Genomic DNA, 14680 nt, shown 5'->3' on the forward strand with positions numbered 1-14680 from the left:
GACTTCAGAAGGTAACACCACAAAACAAAAACAAACAAAAAAAAAAACCCAAAACACAATGGTTTCTGATAGAAATGCAATTGCACAAGAGGATTCAACAGAAGCCAGAGCTTGCACTTTATGCATCACCTTTCCATGGCCTGGGGAAAAAAGCAACCAAGTAGATTTGGGTGCACTCAAATCCTTCCATGAGATGAGTGGGTGGAACATGGGTTACTCCAAGCCTGCACATTCCAGCATCCCAAAAACTCTTCCCAGCTAAAACAGGAGCCAGCTTAAATAAAAACCACACTTCAAAGACTGAAATTCATCATTTGAACTCCCCACTAACTACTGAACCTCTAGAAAACTTTACTGAACAAGTTGTTATCATGGGGATAAAGAGCAGAGCAGGGAATGAGCTCTTCCACAAATTCCTGAGTTCCATTTTGGCACCCAAAAACTGGAGCCACCGGGGGCTGCCGCTCTGCAATGCTGAGAGACGAACGCCCCGAGCGTGCAGGCTCAGCATGAGCCACTCCATTTGCAAAACCCCAAGAGAGGATTTCACACCAACAGATATTTATATAGACACAGCAACCCCACAATCTTATCTGCAGAATCACTGTGAGTAGATTATAGAGATAGGCAACTATTTGCAGCTACAGTGCAGTATAATTATATTCTGGCTGCGTTGAAATAGTCCCGGTCATTTCAAGAATATTATTCTGATGTTCTTAAAACACTGCAGGGCTCCCCAAAGTTACTGGAACAATTTAGATGGCAGAAAGTTACTGAGAATAATTTTTAGCCTAGTGCAAAACATAGACCTTAAGCCACAAATTTTCTGCATGGGATTACAGTGTAATTAATTGGAAGAAAATAGCATCAAGCACATTTGGACAGCAAAGCAAGCGCCAGATTTTCCATACACAGTAGTTTTAAGCAATTATAAGCTATGCAGATTTACATATGTAAACGTGCAGAAATATATATGCTTATTTTAAAATCTCAGAAGGAACTGTATCCCTGACAAATTACACTTAGAGCCACACGAGCAGGATCTCCAGGAGAATACATGGAGAGGCACCAGGCAGAGAATTCCTCAGGTGATGCCTGTGTGTGCCCTTGTCTCTGCCACGTGGGTGTGGAGCACGGAGCTGTTTTCAGCAGTGCTCTTGGGCTGCCCCATGGCCCAAACTCCTGCATTTCTGAGGGAAATGTCCTTCTGGAAGCTTCAGCAGGAGCACATCAGTGATGCAGCTCCTCAGGGCTGCTCCCTCCTTCGGTGCTGAGGGAGCTCCAGGGAGCCTGGTGTTTAGGATGGAGGTGACTCTCCTTCCCAGAGCCTTTGCATTTAAAAATGGCTTGCTATAAATAGGATTGCTGGCTCACTCTTAAGTCTTACTCCCTGCCTTCTGAGTAAAAATAGCTTAAACAGGGATGCTGGGAAGATTTGCTAATCTCTGTCAGCCTGTCTGTCCATCCACCTGCCTTTCTTTCCTTCCTCAAAACAGATCATAGCATCTGTTGCCCACTCCACTACTATTAACACACCCTACTTTTTCTTTTTCTGATGAGTAACTCAATGCTGTGATGGGGGGAAAAAAAAAGTACTTATGAGGTAATAATTTTATTTTGTGAATGGCAGTATCCAAAGATAAGCAATGACAAGAAAAATTCCCAGTGCCAACAAATGCCTGAGGAATCAGTGGCTTGTTCTTGAAGGTGTTCTCTTCAGTGCTCTAAAATACTGAGCTGTGAAAGGCATTTATTGTTGAATACCTCCCACTTTGTGTTATTTTATTTTCAAAACCACCAATTGTTTGATGAAATGTTTTTAAGGGGCAGGGAGGTGAAGACTGAGAAGATAAAGCTTCTTTTGAAGAATTGCAATTTCAGATCTTAATTTCATTGATTTAATAACAATTTAAATGAAAAGAAAGCGATGATTAAATAAGATTATTAAATAAAATATACTGTGAAACAAGTAACTTAACTGCAGACATCTACACATTCACCTTGAAATAATTAAGTGTTCTGATTATGTTGCAGACCTATGTTGCTTAAATGGATTTTTGTAGTATATTTAGAGTTTCAATGACTCAAAGAATAACACATTAAAAATGTCAAAAAACGTACCTTAGAATAAAAGATTAATAAAATATTTTACTCCCAACTTCAATTTTTAAAGTAGAAGATGGAATTAATCTTTCCTACTGCAAATCTGAAAGACTCCATGACCAAGAGATTGATAAATGGCATGTGCCAAATAAAATCAAAGGCTAAATCAGTGGTATGTTCAAACAGGCCTTGATCCTACACACATCTTAACTTTTTAATTAGAGTAAACTTTGTGGAGAAAACAAAAAAAGTCCATATATTTTGCTCCTCAATCCATTGCCCTGACCTCCCACCCCCAGAAAGATGGTTGATTTTGTTGCTTTCTGCTGGTTTTGTCACTCCAATTTTTAATAAACAATTATTTTTATGTATATATATATATATATATATATATAAATTATAATTATAATGTAAATAGGTAGAGGAGATTATTTCCCCACCCCAAGCAACCCCTCACCTGAGAGAGTTGCACAATTAAATCTCTTATTCAGGCAAAGACATAAAAATTGAGGCCCAACCTCATCCCAGCTCAGAGACTTGCACAACTCATGAGCTGGAGGAACTTTCTGGATGAGCTAATCACCAAAACCCATGAGGTTTTCCCAAATAATTCAAATTATCAGTATGCTATGTGACAAAAGTTTACTCAAGAAAAAAACAAAATCAATTTCTAAACTTTTCCAGATGCGGCAGCACTGAGGAAATTCCACTGAAATACATCCCAAATCCTGTTTTCATTTCAGGGCTCCTCACTTCCAGAGAGCCCTTGGAGAGGCTGGAATGGAGCTGGGAAGGGGCTGGAGCCCCAGGAGGGATTGAGAGAATGGGAAAGGGGCTCAGCCTGGAGAAAAGGAGGCTCAGGAGGGACCTTCTCACTCTCCAAAACTCCATGAGAGAAGAGTGGAGCCAGGTGGGGGTCAGGATCTTTTCACCATCGAACAAGGGAAAGGATGAGAGGAAATGGCCTCAGGTTGCACCAGGAAGGTTTAGACTGGATATGAGGAAAAATTTCTTGATGGGAAGGGTTTTCCAGCCTTGGAACTGTCACCCATCCTTGGAGGGATTTGAAGGAGCTGCAGATGTGGCACTTGGGGACCGGGGTTAGTGCTGGACTTGGTAGTGCTGGAGGAACAGTTGGGCTCAAAGGTCTTTTCCAACCTAAACAATCCTGTGGTTGTATGAAATCACAGTGCAGAGCTGAGAGCTGCAATAAAGCCCTATTTAAGATGGTTTTGAGGTCTGTTTTTACAACTTGCAGAAAACAGCTTCTCTTTGAACCACTCCCAAGAACACCTTCACTGTCACACACATCTGCTGCCCAGCGCTACGAGAAGAAGATGCAGCATCCACCAGTTTTTAGTGACCCTTGGAAGAAAAACACAGGCAAAATGCCTCTTTGAGCTGTCTCTGTGTGCTCCCACGGCTGAGGAAGACACAGATTCTGTGGTTTGCTGCCCACTAGTGTCCTGTGGCTCCAGCTCCAGCACAGCCACTGCCCACACCACGGGAGGAAATCCCCCGGGGAGCCCCAGCAGCTGGAGGAGCAGCACACCCCGAGCACAGGAGAAACAGATATAGATATCCCCCAGATATAGACATCTCCATGGCCTCTGACTGCCCAGCAATAAGAGTTTTTCTCCCCTTGGCATTTGCTGATTAATTAATAGCTATTCATAGCTCGGGTAACACTGGATTAAAAACACCCTGAGCTGTGCTGTGCCATCCACACACAAGCACCAAGCTGAATGCTTCCTGCACATCCATTCAACTTCCCGAGGTGAGGGTCTGGATACACAATTCTACACAAGCTGTGCATGTATCTCACTATGTTTCCACTGCTCTTTTGCTGGGATGTTGCATCCCCAGCACTGAGAATCACCATTTTCTTGGGGGAGGCTCAGCCCCACCGTCGCTCTGGCTCCTCATCCTCCAGCCTAACCCCTGCTCTCAGCTCAGTGTGATCCTTCTCCATCTTCCAAAACGCTGCTAAAACCCATATTGATAGATGTACGGCAGGCAGAGGATTCAAACAGGAAATCATTTTAATGGAAATGTATTTTTAGTGTCATCTGTGCTGTATTGGTGCCTCCCGATGCTCGATTGATTTCAGCAGAGCATCTGTGGGCAGCGGGCATGTAAGAAGTGCAGCCTGAGAGAAGCCTGGAAAAGGGTTTAGCACATCCACAGCAGACACTGAGTGACACTGAAAGATCCTCATTTCTGAAAGCAGCACCTGAACTAGCTTGATCACAGGCAGGATTTTGAAGGAGGCCGTTCTCCCCTCAGAGCCTCCCCTGCCTTCTCTAACTGTAATTAGTGAAATGCCCCTTTACTAATTACAACCAGGCTACAGCAGACTTCTGCTGCTCATTCTGGAATACTCAGGCAGAGTAGCAGGGAAGGTGGTGCAGGTAGAGTAACCCTGAAAGGCAACTCAAAAGCCTTGCTCAGGATTAGAACTGCATGACTCAGGCTTTCAAGGTAGTGAATTCAGCTGCAGAGCTCCCACTGATGTCTATATCATCCCACGCACTTTCCAGGGCTGCAGTGCATTCATGGTTAATAGTTACCTGTATTCTTAAGGAACTCACAGCAACCAGAGTTTAAAACCATCACAAAATACATAAACTTTAACCAGGTATTTGGGGAGGTTTTTGTTTCAGGCTTCAGAAATACTAATTGGATGGAAGAGCGTGTCAGTACTTTATTGTCCCCAGAAGGAAGCTATTTCACAAACATAAAGCCTTCCCAGTGACACTGCTCATATCTAATTTGACAAAATGTAATTGTGCTGAGTGACTGTAGGGAAATATGGGGGCCAACCTTGTTATTGTTATTCAGATGGTTTCCATTATCTCCAACAGAAATTAAGCCCAAGACTACAAGTGCAGAGTTAAACCTATGGGTTTATTTTTAACCTATTTATCCCCTCAGAAATAAAAAGAAGAAAAAAGGAAAAAAAAATCAAAACCAACACAAACATGATCAATCTTACACATTTTTAAGTTAAAATCACACATTAGAAAACCACTTATACCTGTGGTGGTATTTTAAGCAAACATGGTGTGGATCCATAAGGGGTTAGAAAAGGCTATGGCAGAAGCCAAGCAGAAACCTGTCCCCCCACCACCAGATACACTCATAAAAGAGCCCTGCCTGTCACACAATGGAGTTGAGATGGAGTTATAGATAGAATAATGAAAATAAATGTGTACGTGACATATCTATTTATATATGCAGTCATTTCCTTCAAAGAGATACATATCTGATATGACACTGCATTAAAATCTGAAGTCCTTTAAAAATATTATTCTCTGACTCTTGACTCTGATAAAATGGCCCTAATAAGTCCTAATAAGTGTTACCAATGAATAAAACCATCTTATCCAGTCTTAACATGAATGTAGGTGCCATTTTCTTCCAAGATTTCCCTTTAGAAGACCCTAAAAATCTGCATTTTGACATCAAGTATGATGCCAAAAACAGACTTTTTAAGTTGCAAAGAATCATTGAACCACCCACTACATGTTTTCACAATGCTCACATCTTAGAATATTACTATACACAAAACCATTTAATTTAGTCCCCCTGGAGTCACAAATGTACAGATGTTGCTGTGTGGCAGCACAGAATCCATGCAGATGCATCTATCATGTACACATTACACTCTTCACTCTTTGGGAGACAAATTCAGGTTTGACTGTGATCCAAAAACACATGGAAACTGAAAGTGAAATTACTGCTGACTTCATAGATCAAGGAATAAATGGAAGTGATTTTCATGATACTTCGACTTCATAAAGCAAAAATTATCGTGTTCTTCAAAAAACCCTTGCAAGGAGGACTAACTAGGAAAGAACATAGAATTTATAGCATCAGTACAGTAGAAAAAAAAATCTGCTTTTTTTTTCTTTTAAAATATGATTTCTGGAGAGAAGCAGGGTTCATTTCTATGCAAATCTAGTTTTAAATGAATAGCCCTGGTCAGAGCGCACTTCCAGGCTGATTCTTTCTGTCCTATTAACAGCAAATCTCTCCCTCCAAGGTATCTGGCTGGAGAGGACAGAGAGAAAGGCACAGTGCTGCTGCCTGTCAAAAATAAATAAATAAATAAATAAATAAATAAATAGATAATTTCTTAATGTTAAAACTTGTTGCAGTTTCCTTACTGGCAAAAGAAATGCAAAAAAAAAAATTTCCAAGTTTACACTTTGGGGGATTTCAATCCTTTCGTATTCTGAGGCACGCAGAAGACAAAAAATGCTTTTAAGGTCGCTCTAAATCCCCACATTTAAGATTCACCTCCTGATTTCTGCCCTCCCCAGCGCTTCACACTGGACCAGCCATGCCTGTCAATGCATTTTCTCATCCAGTGTCTACTTAAGAAGATGTGAAGGCACCCTCATCCAGCATTCATCCCTCACTCTCTGCCAGAGGTTCAATTATTTCCATCCTTCAGGAATCCTCACACTTTGCCCTGTGCTCCTCTCTCATTCATTCCACACAAGGAATCTTTTCCCTGCTCTACCTGCTTTGCCTATTTCGAGAATTGTGTGTTTAATCTGATTTATCTGGCAGGGTGAAAAGCATTTCAGGCAATGTTACGTTCTCGGATCGGAGGAGGCAGTGCAATAGAATAGCTAGCACCCCAGAATAATTTGTTTTCTGTCCTTAAAACTGCAATGCTAAACGTGCATTTTTAATAAAACTTAAGCAATTTAAGCATATTTTTACACATGCCATGGTTTTCAATCAAATATATCTAAATGTTCCAAAATACCCCAACCCACTATTAAAAACGCACAGAAACTGCAATAAATGTTTGTCAGTCAAAGAGTTGGCAGAAGGAAAAAAAAAATAAATTTAAGAATAACAGGTTTACCCTTATTCTATCCCCACTCTAATTTCCCTTCCTAACTTTATAATTGACTAAAAGTCTTCAACCTTTCCAGATGATGTAATGCTTATCCGTGCATATTTTTACATAAATGAGTGAGGAAAAAAAAAATTCGGAACAGGTACCTTCACGGAGAAATGATGAAAGTTAAATAAATTTAAAATACTACTTCTTAAATATATGTAAAAACGTAAGGTGAAAGCAGAGGGCGAATTAAAAAAAAAAAAAAAAAAGATGCGAAAGGAAGCAATATCTCAACGCGACCGCTTAGGATGAAAGCCCTTCAAATCATCCCCGTGTGCTCTGACGGATTTCTACGGCACTTGGCAAAAATTCGGTACTTTTCCAGATGAGAAAGAAAGAAAGAAAAAGCGCCTCTCTGCCTCCTCGCCTCTGCAAGCACCGTCTCATTCCGAAGGAGGCAGGCACGGAGGTTCCGGGCTGTCACTTTGCGAGGTGAGCGACTTTCAGCGATCACGGCGCTCTCGCTCCTCGCCCTTCTCCCCGCAGCCGGCGCGACGCTCCCGGCACAAAAGCCACCACCGCGACCCGCTCTCCCCTTCCCGGCCGCCAGAAGAAGGGGAAGGATGGGGACAAGGGGAAGGGATGCCCGCGGCGGGGCTCACCATGCGAGATGCTGTGGAGCAAGGCGACGGCCAACATCCACATGCCCCCGCCGCTCCCCCGCTCCCCGCTCCGGGCTCGCCCTCGCCCGCCGCGCCCACGGCCGGGCCGGAGCTGGCAGGCAGCGCGCACCGGGTCCGGCCGCCGCCTGGCTCGGCTGGTGGCTGCTCGGAGCCTGCGGGGCCGCTCGTCCGCCCAGCGAGCGCTCAGCCCCGCCTGCAGCCCCGCGGCTCCGCCGACACTCGCCCGGCGCTCGGGCGGGGGAAGAGGCGGCCGGCGGCGGGGGCGGGGGGCGGGAGCGCGGCGGGGCCCAGGTGTGTCCTTGGCTCGGGGAGGCGCCCGCAGGGCGGCGGGGGCAGGGCCACAGGTGACAAAATCCTCCGGCGCGGCCACACCAGCATCCCCGGCGGCAGCAGCGGCGGCCGGCCCCGAGCCGCGGCGAGCCGGCTCCTCGCACGCCTCCTCCTCCTCCTCTTCTTCCTCCTGCTGCTGCTGCTGCTGCTGCTCCTCACACGGCTCCCCTCGGCCCGGCGGCAGGCGGGCGGGCAGGCGGGCACATCTTCCTTCCTTGCTTCCTCTTGCTTCTTTCCTCTCTCTGCTCCCCTCCTGGCTCGCTCTCCGCAGCTCGGAGCGCACTGAGCCCGCTGCTCACCTCCCCTGGCTCCCGGCGCGGCGCAGGGACCAGCGCTAACCCCAGCCCTCCGCAGTCTTAAAGCACCACCAGGTCCGCACAGTGGAAAAACCCAAGACCAATAGAAGAAAGCAGGAGAATTTGCAGCCTCTCAATAGTTGGCTGAACTGCGGCCGTTTGGCATCAGCTGAGTTGTATATGACTAATGTGTTGACAAGTCGTGTGGGGGGACTGGAGGAGGGGGCCCTTCTAGAAGGTCACAGCCCAGACAGGCGAGTGCATCGAATAATTGACTGGGATTCTGTGCACCACTGAAGGAAAATACATACACACACACATCTTGCAGTGCTTACACAGGTCCAGATACTATTTGGCCTTTCATCTGCGTCTCTTTCTGTGGTGAGACATTTTTCTCCTCCTGTAGTGAAAGAGTAAATTACAGTCTCTCTAACTAAAAGCAATTTCTTGCCTATTCTTTCTTCACATCTGTGATGTGAAGGTTGGTCTGAAAAGGAAAAAGAAAAAAAGGGGGGAAAACATTAAATGAAGACAGGAAAAAAAAATCAATATTGTGAAATACATAACAGCATTAGGGCAACTCTGGATTTAAGCTGTAAGATGAAAAGCAAACACAATAAAGCAATAAGGAATCTCAACCTGCAGAATCCCCAGTGTGTTACCAACGGATGACTTCACGTTTGGGGGACGATATTTTTTTAAGAAAATGCTTTATTGCAGCAGACATTGCCCTGCTGCCAACACCCTGCCTTGTGCACTGCAATGAAATCCAGGAAAGGACGTCCTCCAGAAAGACATTGGGATGGACATCTGCAGGAAGCTCAGCAGCAGCAGAACTGGGCAGGGAAGGAGATCTGCCTGGAGATGTTTCTGAAGCCATAGAGGACAGATCAGAACACACCCCTGAGGTGTTGTATAAGGCCCTTCTTTCTAAATCTTGACAAAACCAAACAGTGAAAGCCATCAGGAGAGAGCTCAGTTCCCTGCATCCCATTTGGGCTGGGCTATCAGCCGGGAGAGACTGAAGCCTTGAAGAGAAAGCAGGAGAGATGAGACCAACATTGGGCAGGGAGTCATGGCTGCAGCTAAGAAAAAAGATGTGGGCAACCAGGGAAGCTTTTCAGGGGAAAACAGAATCTGATGCAGTTAAACGAAAATTAAAGAGAGAAGTGCAAATGTCTTGGCAGAGAATAAAAAGAAAAAAAAAAAAAAGAAAGAAAAAGAGAGGAATTTGGTTTTATTGGGAGTGAAGTTCTGTTAAAAATAACAAACCTTTAATATGTTTAGAAGAGAGCTGGTGACTAGCAGAAATGTTTAAGTATAGATTTGAGAGCATTTGGGAGAAGTTCATGACAGATTTGTTCAGGCAGCTCTTTCAGAATTGCTTTGTTTCCTCTTCTGAAGCCCGAAACATGTTTAGGGCTTAAGAGATACAATGTTCTAGACATTCTACAATGACAGAATAAATAAACCTCCTTCCTATACATTTCTACCTCCTTTACTCATCTACATAACTCTGGTAGCCCTTGGCAAATTTCTGCTTCCTGTAGAACTGTCTCAAACAAGCTTGTGTGCATTTCAGTTCATTTAAAACAACCACAGCAGCTGCAAAATAAAAGAATAAATCTTTAATTTACTATTCAGTGGCACCAAAAGGCAAAGGGACCAACTTCCAGAGGATATTTAACATTTTTTAACAGAAGCCAAACAACTAAGCAGCATAATCCTTGTCCTGAGCTGGGTTTAAGGAGGGGAGGAGGAAGGCAGGATGCAATTTTGCATGAGAGCAGGGTTCACTGGTCCTGCTGCTCAGGGAATGACTTGGCTGAAACTAAAATTCAACAATCTGTCAAAGTGGAGAAAGAAAACCATCTGATAACTTCCACGCAAAGTACATGGCATCAGTCAGGATGCCACTTTTCAAGTCTGGAAAATCAAGCATGATCAGGCTTCAGCTGCAATCAAGGCTACTCAAGGTCATGAAGGAGAATCCCCATTTATGCTTTTTTGTTATTGTTTGTTTGATTGAAATACAATGTCTTGGATTAAGTGGCTTGAGATTACTTAGTTCTTCCTAAAACAAATTCAGCATCTCAATTAAACTCTGCATATAACTATATCTTCTTTGGGAAAAAGAAAAAAAAAGAAAAAAAAAAAAAGCTTTTGAAGTTGTTGATTTAATTGTAAGGATCAAGAATCTTAAAATAGTCTCAAATTCTTAATCTGGGTTTAGACCACCTGCTGGTTGACTGTATTGGGTTGACCATCCTTGCTTTCTGCAGCTACCACACAACTTGATGAGAAGATGTCCTGAAGTTGACAGAGATATAGCAACAATTCAAATCAGCTGATGGTCACCCTGAATGCATCTCAGGCAACTTTTCAGGTCACGCTGTACTGCAGGAGGCACAAGGAGAAGATTTTCTATTAGGACCTCACTGAAACCCTAAAGGGTTTGAGCCATCTGGTTCGAATGGGATATCCAGAGCACCAAACATTTTTCTGACAGTTCTGGCCACGCACATTCCAGCTCTCCTCCAAGCCACCAGCATGAAGAACATGCAGAAACATCACCAGCATGATCAGTCTGACCACATCCCACCCAGTCATCAGCTTGCAGTTGAACTATCTCCTCTGAAAACCACGTGAAGTGTTACATGGTGGGGTCTGCACACCAATTTTGCAATGCACCTGCATCATATCCTCACCTTAAGTGAGCAAACACCCAAGGAATGACCACAGCAGATCAACACAAGTAAGAGCTGCCTCGTGGAAAGCCTTTGTAAAAATGAAGTTGAAAATTAAGGATCCAAGTTTTCACATCCCTGCATTGGAAGATGATGTATCTGTTGGATGACAGATATAGCCTACAACCAGTCTTGCAGGGAAATTGTTTCTTCAAAGAAAAAGATAAAATAGTCTGTCTACAATAAGTCTGCATTGATTGGGACTTAAAAAAAAAAACCCAAAAGAATCTTCCAAGGAGCAGCAGCTCCTTGTAATTGGTAATTGGTTCTATTCAGATCTTGGATGGTTTCATAGGCTTTGGGCTTTAGGGAACTCAGTCAAATGTCTGCCATTGAAGCATTCAGCTATTCAAACAGAGCCCCTCATTGTCATTCAGAATGCAAAAAACTCATTTGCAATTTCAGCTTTGAAAGTGGTTTTAAAAGCACCTGAAGGAAGAAAGAATGGGAGGGAAGTAGAGAGGAAGTGAAGGGAAAGCGTGGTGAGAGAGGAAGTTCCCAACAGTCAGAAGACCTGGGGAAAGGAAACAATAAAAAATGAACATGCCTGAAATCAGAATCTAAGAAAATGATCAGCCCAGTTTCTGGGAGAGATGACACCTTGGCTCAGTCATCCCTCAGTTTCTAAATCATTCTGTCTCTCCTCGTTACTGACCTCTTTCCCTGACTGGAGTTTTCTTGGCTATTTTCTTGCAGCATAGCAATTTGAAAGGAAAATATGAGTTATTATCCTGTAGACTAGATAAAGGTAAGCACAGAGGGCTAAAACTAAGAAAACTCACTTAGTTCTACATTTAGTCATGATTTTCATTTTAATAAAATTCCGAAATTTTTCAGTTCTGCTAAGAAAGAAATTGTAGTCCAAGTCAGTTTAAAAACAAAACCAAAGAAAGCACATACCCCTCTGAGATAATAACAATAAAGAAACAAAACCTGGAATCGCTCAATAAGCACTTTTTTATCCTTTTTTAATTAAAATATGCAAAGAATTTGTGAATATTTGGCTGAAATATAGTCCAAAGCATTCGAATCTCGATCTTCTGAAACAAACTGGGAAATATTCTCCATCTTCTCTCTGATTCATATCTGTTTTAAAGATGACAAGTTTAAACCACTCTTCCCCAAATTTTCAGGTAAACTAAAGCTTTGTCACTGCACCCATAATAAAGGGAGATAAACTCAAAGAGGGATAAAAGGACCGGGGGTTAAGAAGGGAAGAGGAGCAGAAGTGGGAAAGTTTTTTAGTAGCTTCCATCACTCTGGAAACAGGAGAATCAAAAGCCTTGTGAGAACAGGTTTTCCTCAGAAGACTTCATGCCCGATTTGATACTGGAAAGATTCAGATAAATGTTGAATGCTTGTCAAAACCAATCGCTAAACCTTCTGATATTCACTGGCTACCAAGCCTAATGCTCATATCTATAAGCTCACAGTCAGCCATTTTTTATCAGGACAAGCTGCAAAAATTAAATATTTTCCATGAGACACACTTAAGAATGGAAAAGGAATTTCTGGTTCTGTAAGTACCGTTAAGAAGATACCAGTTGAAAAGCTCTGTTTGTTACTGTGCATCTGGGAATGCTCAGGATGGAGAAACAAAATCTCAATCATCTGCATGCAACTACTTGTGAAAGCATCTGTGCTGCTGATACCTATCTATTCCACCCCAAAAATGCAAGGGAATAACTACAATTTGCTTCATTTGAAGCCATTGACTGCTCCAAGCTGATAATGTGTAGGAATATTGTTATCTGGCAAAAAAATGTGCTCTCTCGCATGACCTGTTCTTACAGTACACACACAATTAGCCATTCACTCTTGATATGCTCGTGAATTAAAGCAGCAGCTTTCAAAACACTCTGGATGGCTTAATACACACTGAGCTTTAAAGCATAAAATGGGGATTTTTTAATTTTTTTTTTTACCCTGCCTGAAGTTACTCTTCTCTGGTGCAGCTCATTCCTGGGGTTCCAGTAGCATTTGGAAGATGTGAACAAGCTCTCCCCATTAGGTGCTTCTGTGAGCACAGGATCAGTGGGAAAAGGAATTTCCTCTGGATATTTGGTCAGAAGACTGAAGACTTAAGTCAGATGTCTATGAATTTTTCCAGCTTTTTTCAACAGTTTGGAGTGGGATTGGTCTCTCTCTCTCTCTTTCCCAGGTGAGTGTTTATACTCTTATACACATATTAAAGCAATGAATTAATTATGTTCTACTTAAACTTGGCAAGCAAATGGATTGAGACTGGACAGCAAGTTTAGGAATTATTAGAGAGAAGGATGAGAGCAGCTGACAAAGATCTTTCTTAGAAATCCATGCTAGAGTAAAGGCATGGAAAAATCCAGTCTGTGGGAAGGATTTTAAAGCCCATGTATGATTCATGTTTTCTTCAGAGAATAACAGATTTTTCTATTTTGAGCAACATCATCAAAACACAGGGTAGTGATTATTTTTCTGATGCTGTAGACTTCTCTTTGCATTGCACCTTGCAAACAAATGGAGAAGGTAAGATTCTCACCCCTTAAAAGACTGTCAGCTAGAAGAAAAATATTTCCTTTCAGAGGGGAGAAGCCAGGAGAAATATATTTATTTTTTTTTAATTTTCACCTCATCATACAGACAAGTTTGTTCCTAACACATGAAATAAGGTAGGGGAGGAGGGTGGCATGTAAAACAGGTAAATAAGAAAGGTGGGGACACATCTCACAACCCTTCAGGCAGCTGTCCAGGGTGAAAACATGGGCTTGAAGAAGGGCAGAGAGGCTTCTCTCAGTGCTAATTGGTTCTCACAAGAGGAAGTAGCATAACATGACACCCCAAGCATTATGGCACTGGAGATATGCATTGAAAACCTCCAAATAAAGGTGAACTGAACCCCTTTGTGTGTCTGATGTGTGTACAAAGACAAGACATTAAATAATTGGCATCAAACAATTGCAATGCCAAGATAGGATGGAATGAATTACAGACACTGAAATCATAAGAACAGCTGTGCCACACTGTATATGTCATAACCTTGCAGCATGAAAGGGATGAGACAAGAGGACTATTTCATTTCTAAATCTGATTTTCCATTATTTGGGTTAGGAGTCAGAGCATTTTAGCAATAGATCTAGATCTCCTCTGGGTTTGGATGTAGGCATGTCTAAATACACACAACTGCTTCTCATCGAGAAGTGGTAGGAAAAGAAGAAATTTGAAGGAATATCACAATTTCAACAAAGCTTTAAAAAAACAAATTAATGATGGCTTCAAAGCTCTGCAGACTTCTCTTTAATAATTGTTACAGTGCAATCCACAAAGGGCTGTATTGATGTGGGAAGAAGGTTATCCCTGGTCCTGAGCCAAATACTGATTTCTATTACCTACTCTGGATGCCAGTGGCTCACGAGGAGTAGCAACCACATAAACAAAACAAGAATTGAGCAATTGGGAGCCAACACCCCCCTGGCCAGAGTCAATACAAGGAAGGCACCGGGAAGAGCAGAGTTCTCCATGCCTCGGGCAATGCAGTGTCCTCCACATTCTCATCTTCCTGACTCCCACCTACCTGCAGGCTCTGAAGAGGAGATGATGTGTGTGCTTGCAGGCTGCTGGGAGCACGTGTGAGCCTGGCTCTGCCCAAGCCTGGTGCAAAGGAGGGGCTGCAGGGGAGCAGCA

General features: G+C 43.0%; 1 protein-coding gene across 3 annotated transcripts in view; it reads right to left on the minus strand.

The window, feature by feature from the left end:
- DSCAM (DS cell adhesion molecule) overlaps positions 1 to 8427 on the minus strand; it is a 471096-nt gene extending 462669 nt beyond the window's left edge. The window contains exon 1 of one of the 3 annotated variants that reach the window (XM_036381451.2): positions 7627 to 8416. In XM_036381451.2, coding sequence (XP_036237344.1) covers positions 7627 to 7669 — 43 coding nt within the window. In that variant the 5' untranslated portion in view covers positions 7670 to 8416. Of the gene's footprint in view, positions 1 to 7626 lie in introns of all 3 variants that reach the window. The other 2 variants (XM_036381468.2, XM_054518617.1) reach the window with 2 other exon arrangements.
- Positions 8428 to 14680: the final 6253 nt, after the last annotated feature.

The sequence above is a fragment of the Molothrus ater genome, chromosome 2, assembly GCF_012460135.2.
Source record: "Molothrus ater isolate BHLD 08-10-18 breed brown headed cowbird chromosome 2, BPBGC_Mater_1.1, whole genome shotgun sequence".
Lineage (NCBI taxonomy): Eukaryota > Metazoa > Chordata > Aves > Passeriformes > Icteridae > Molothrus > Molothrus ater.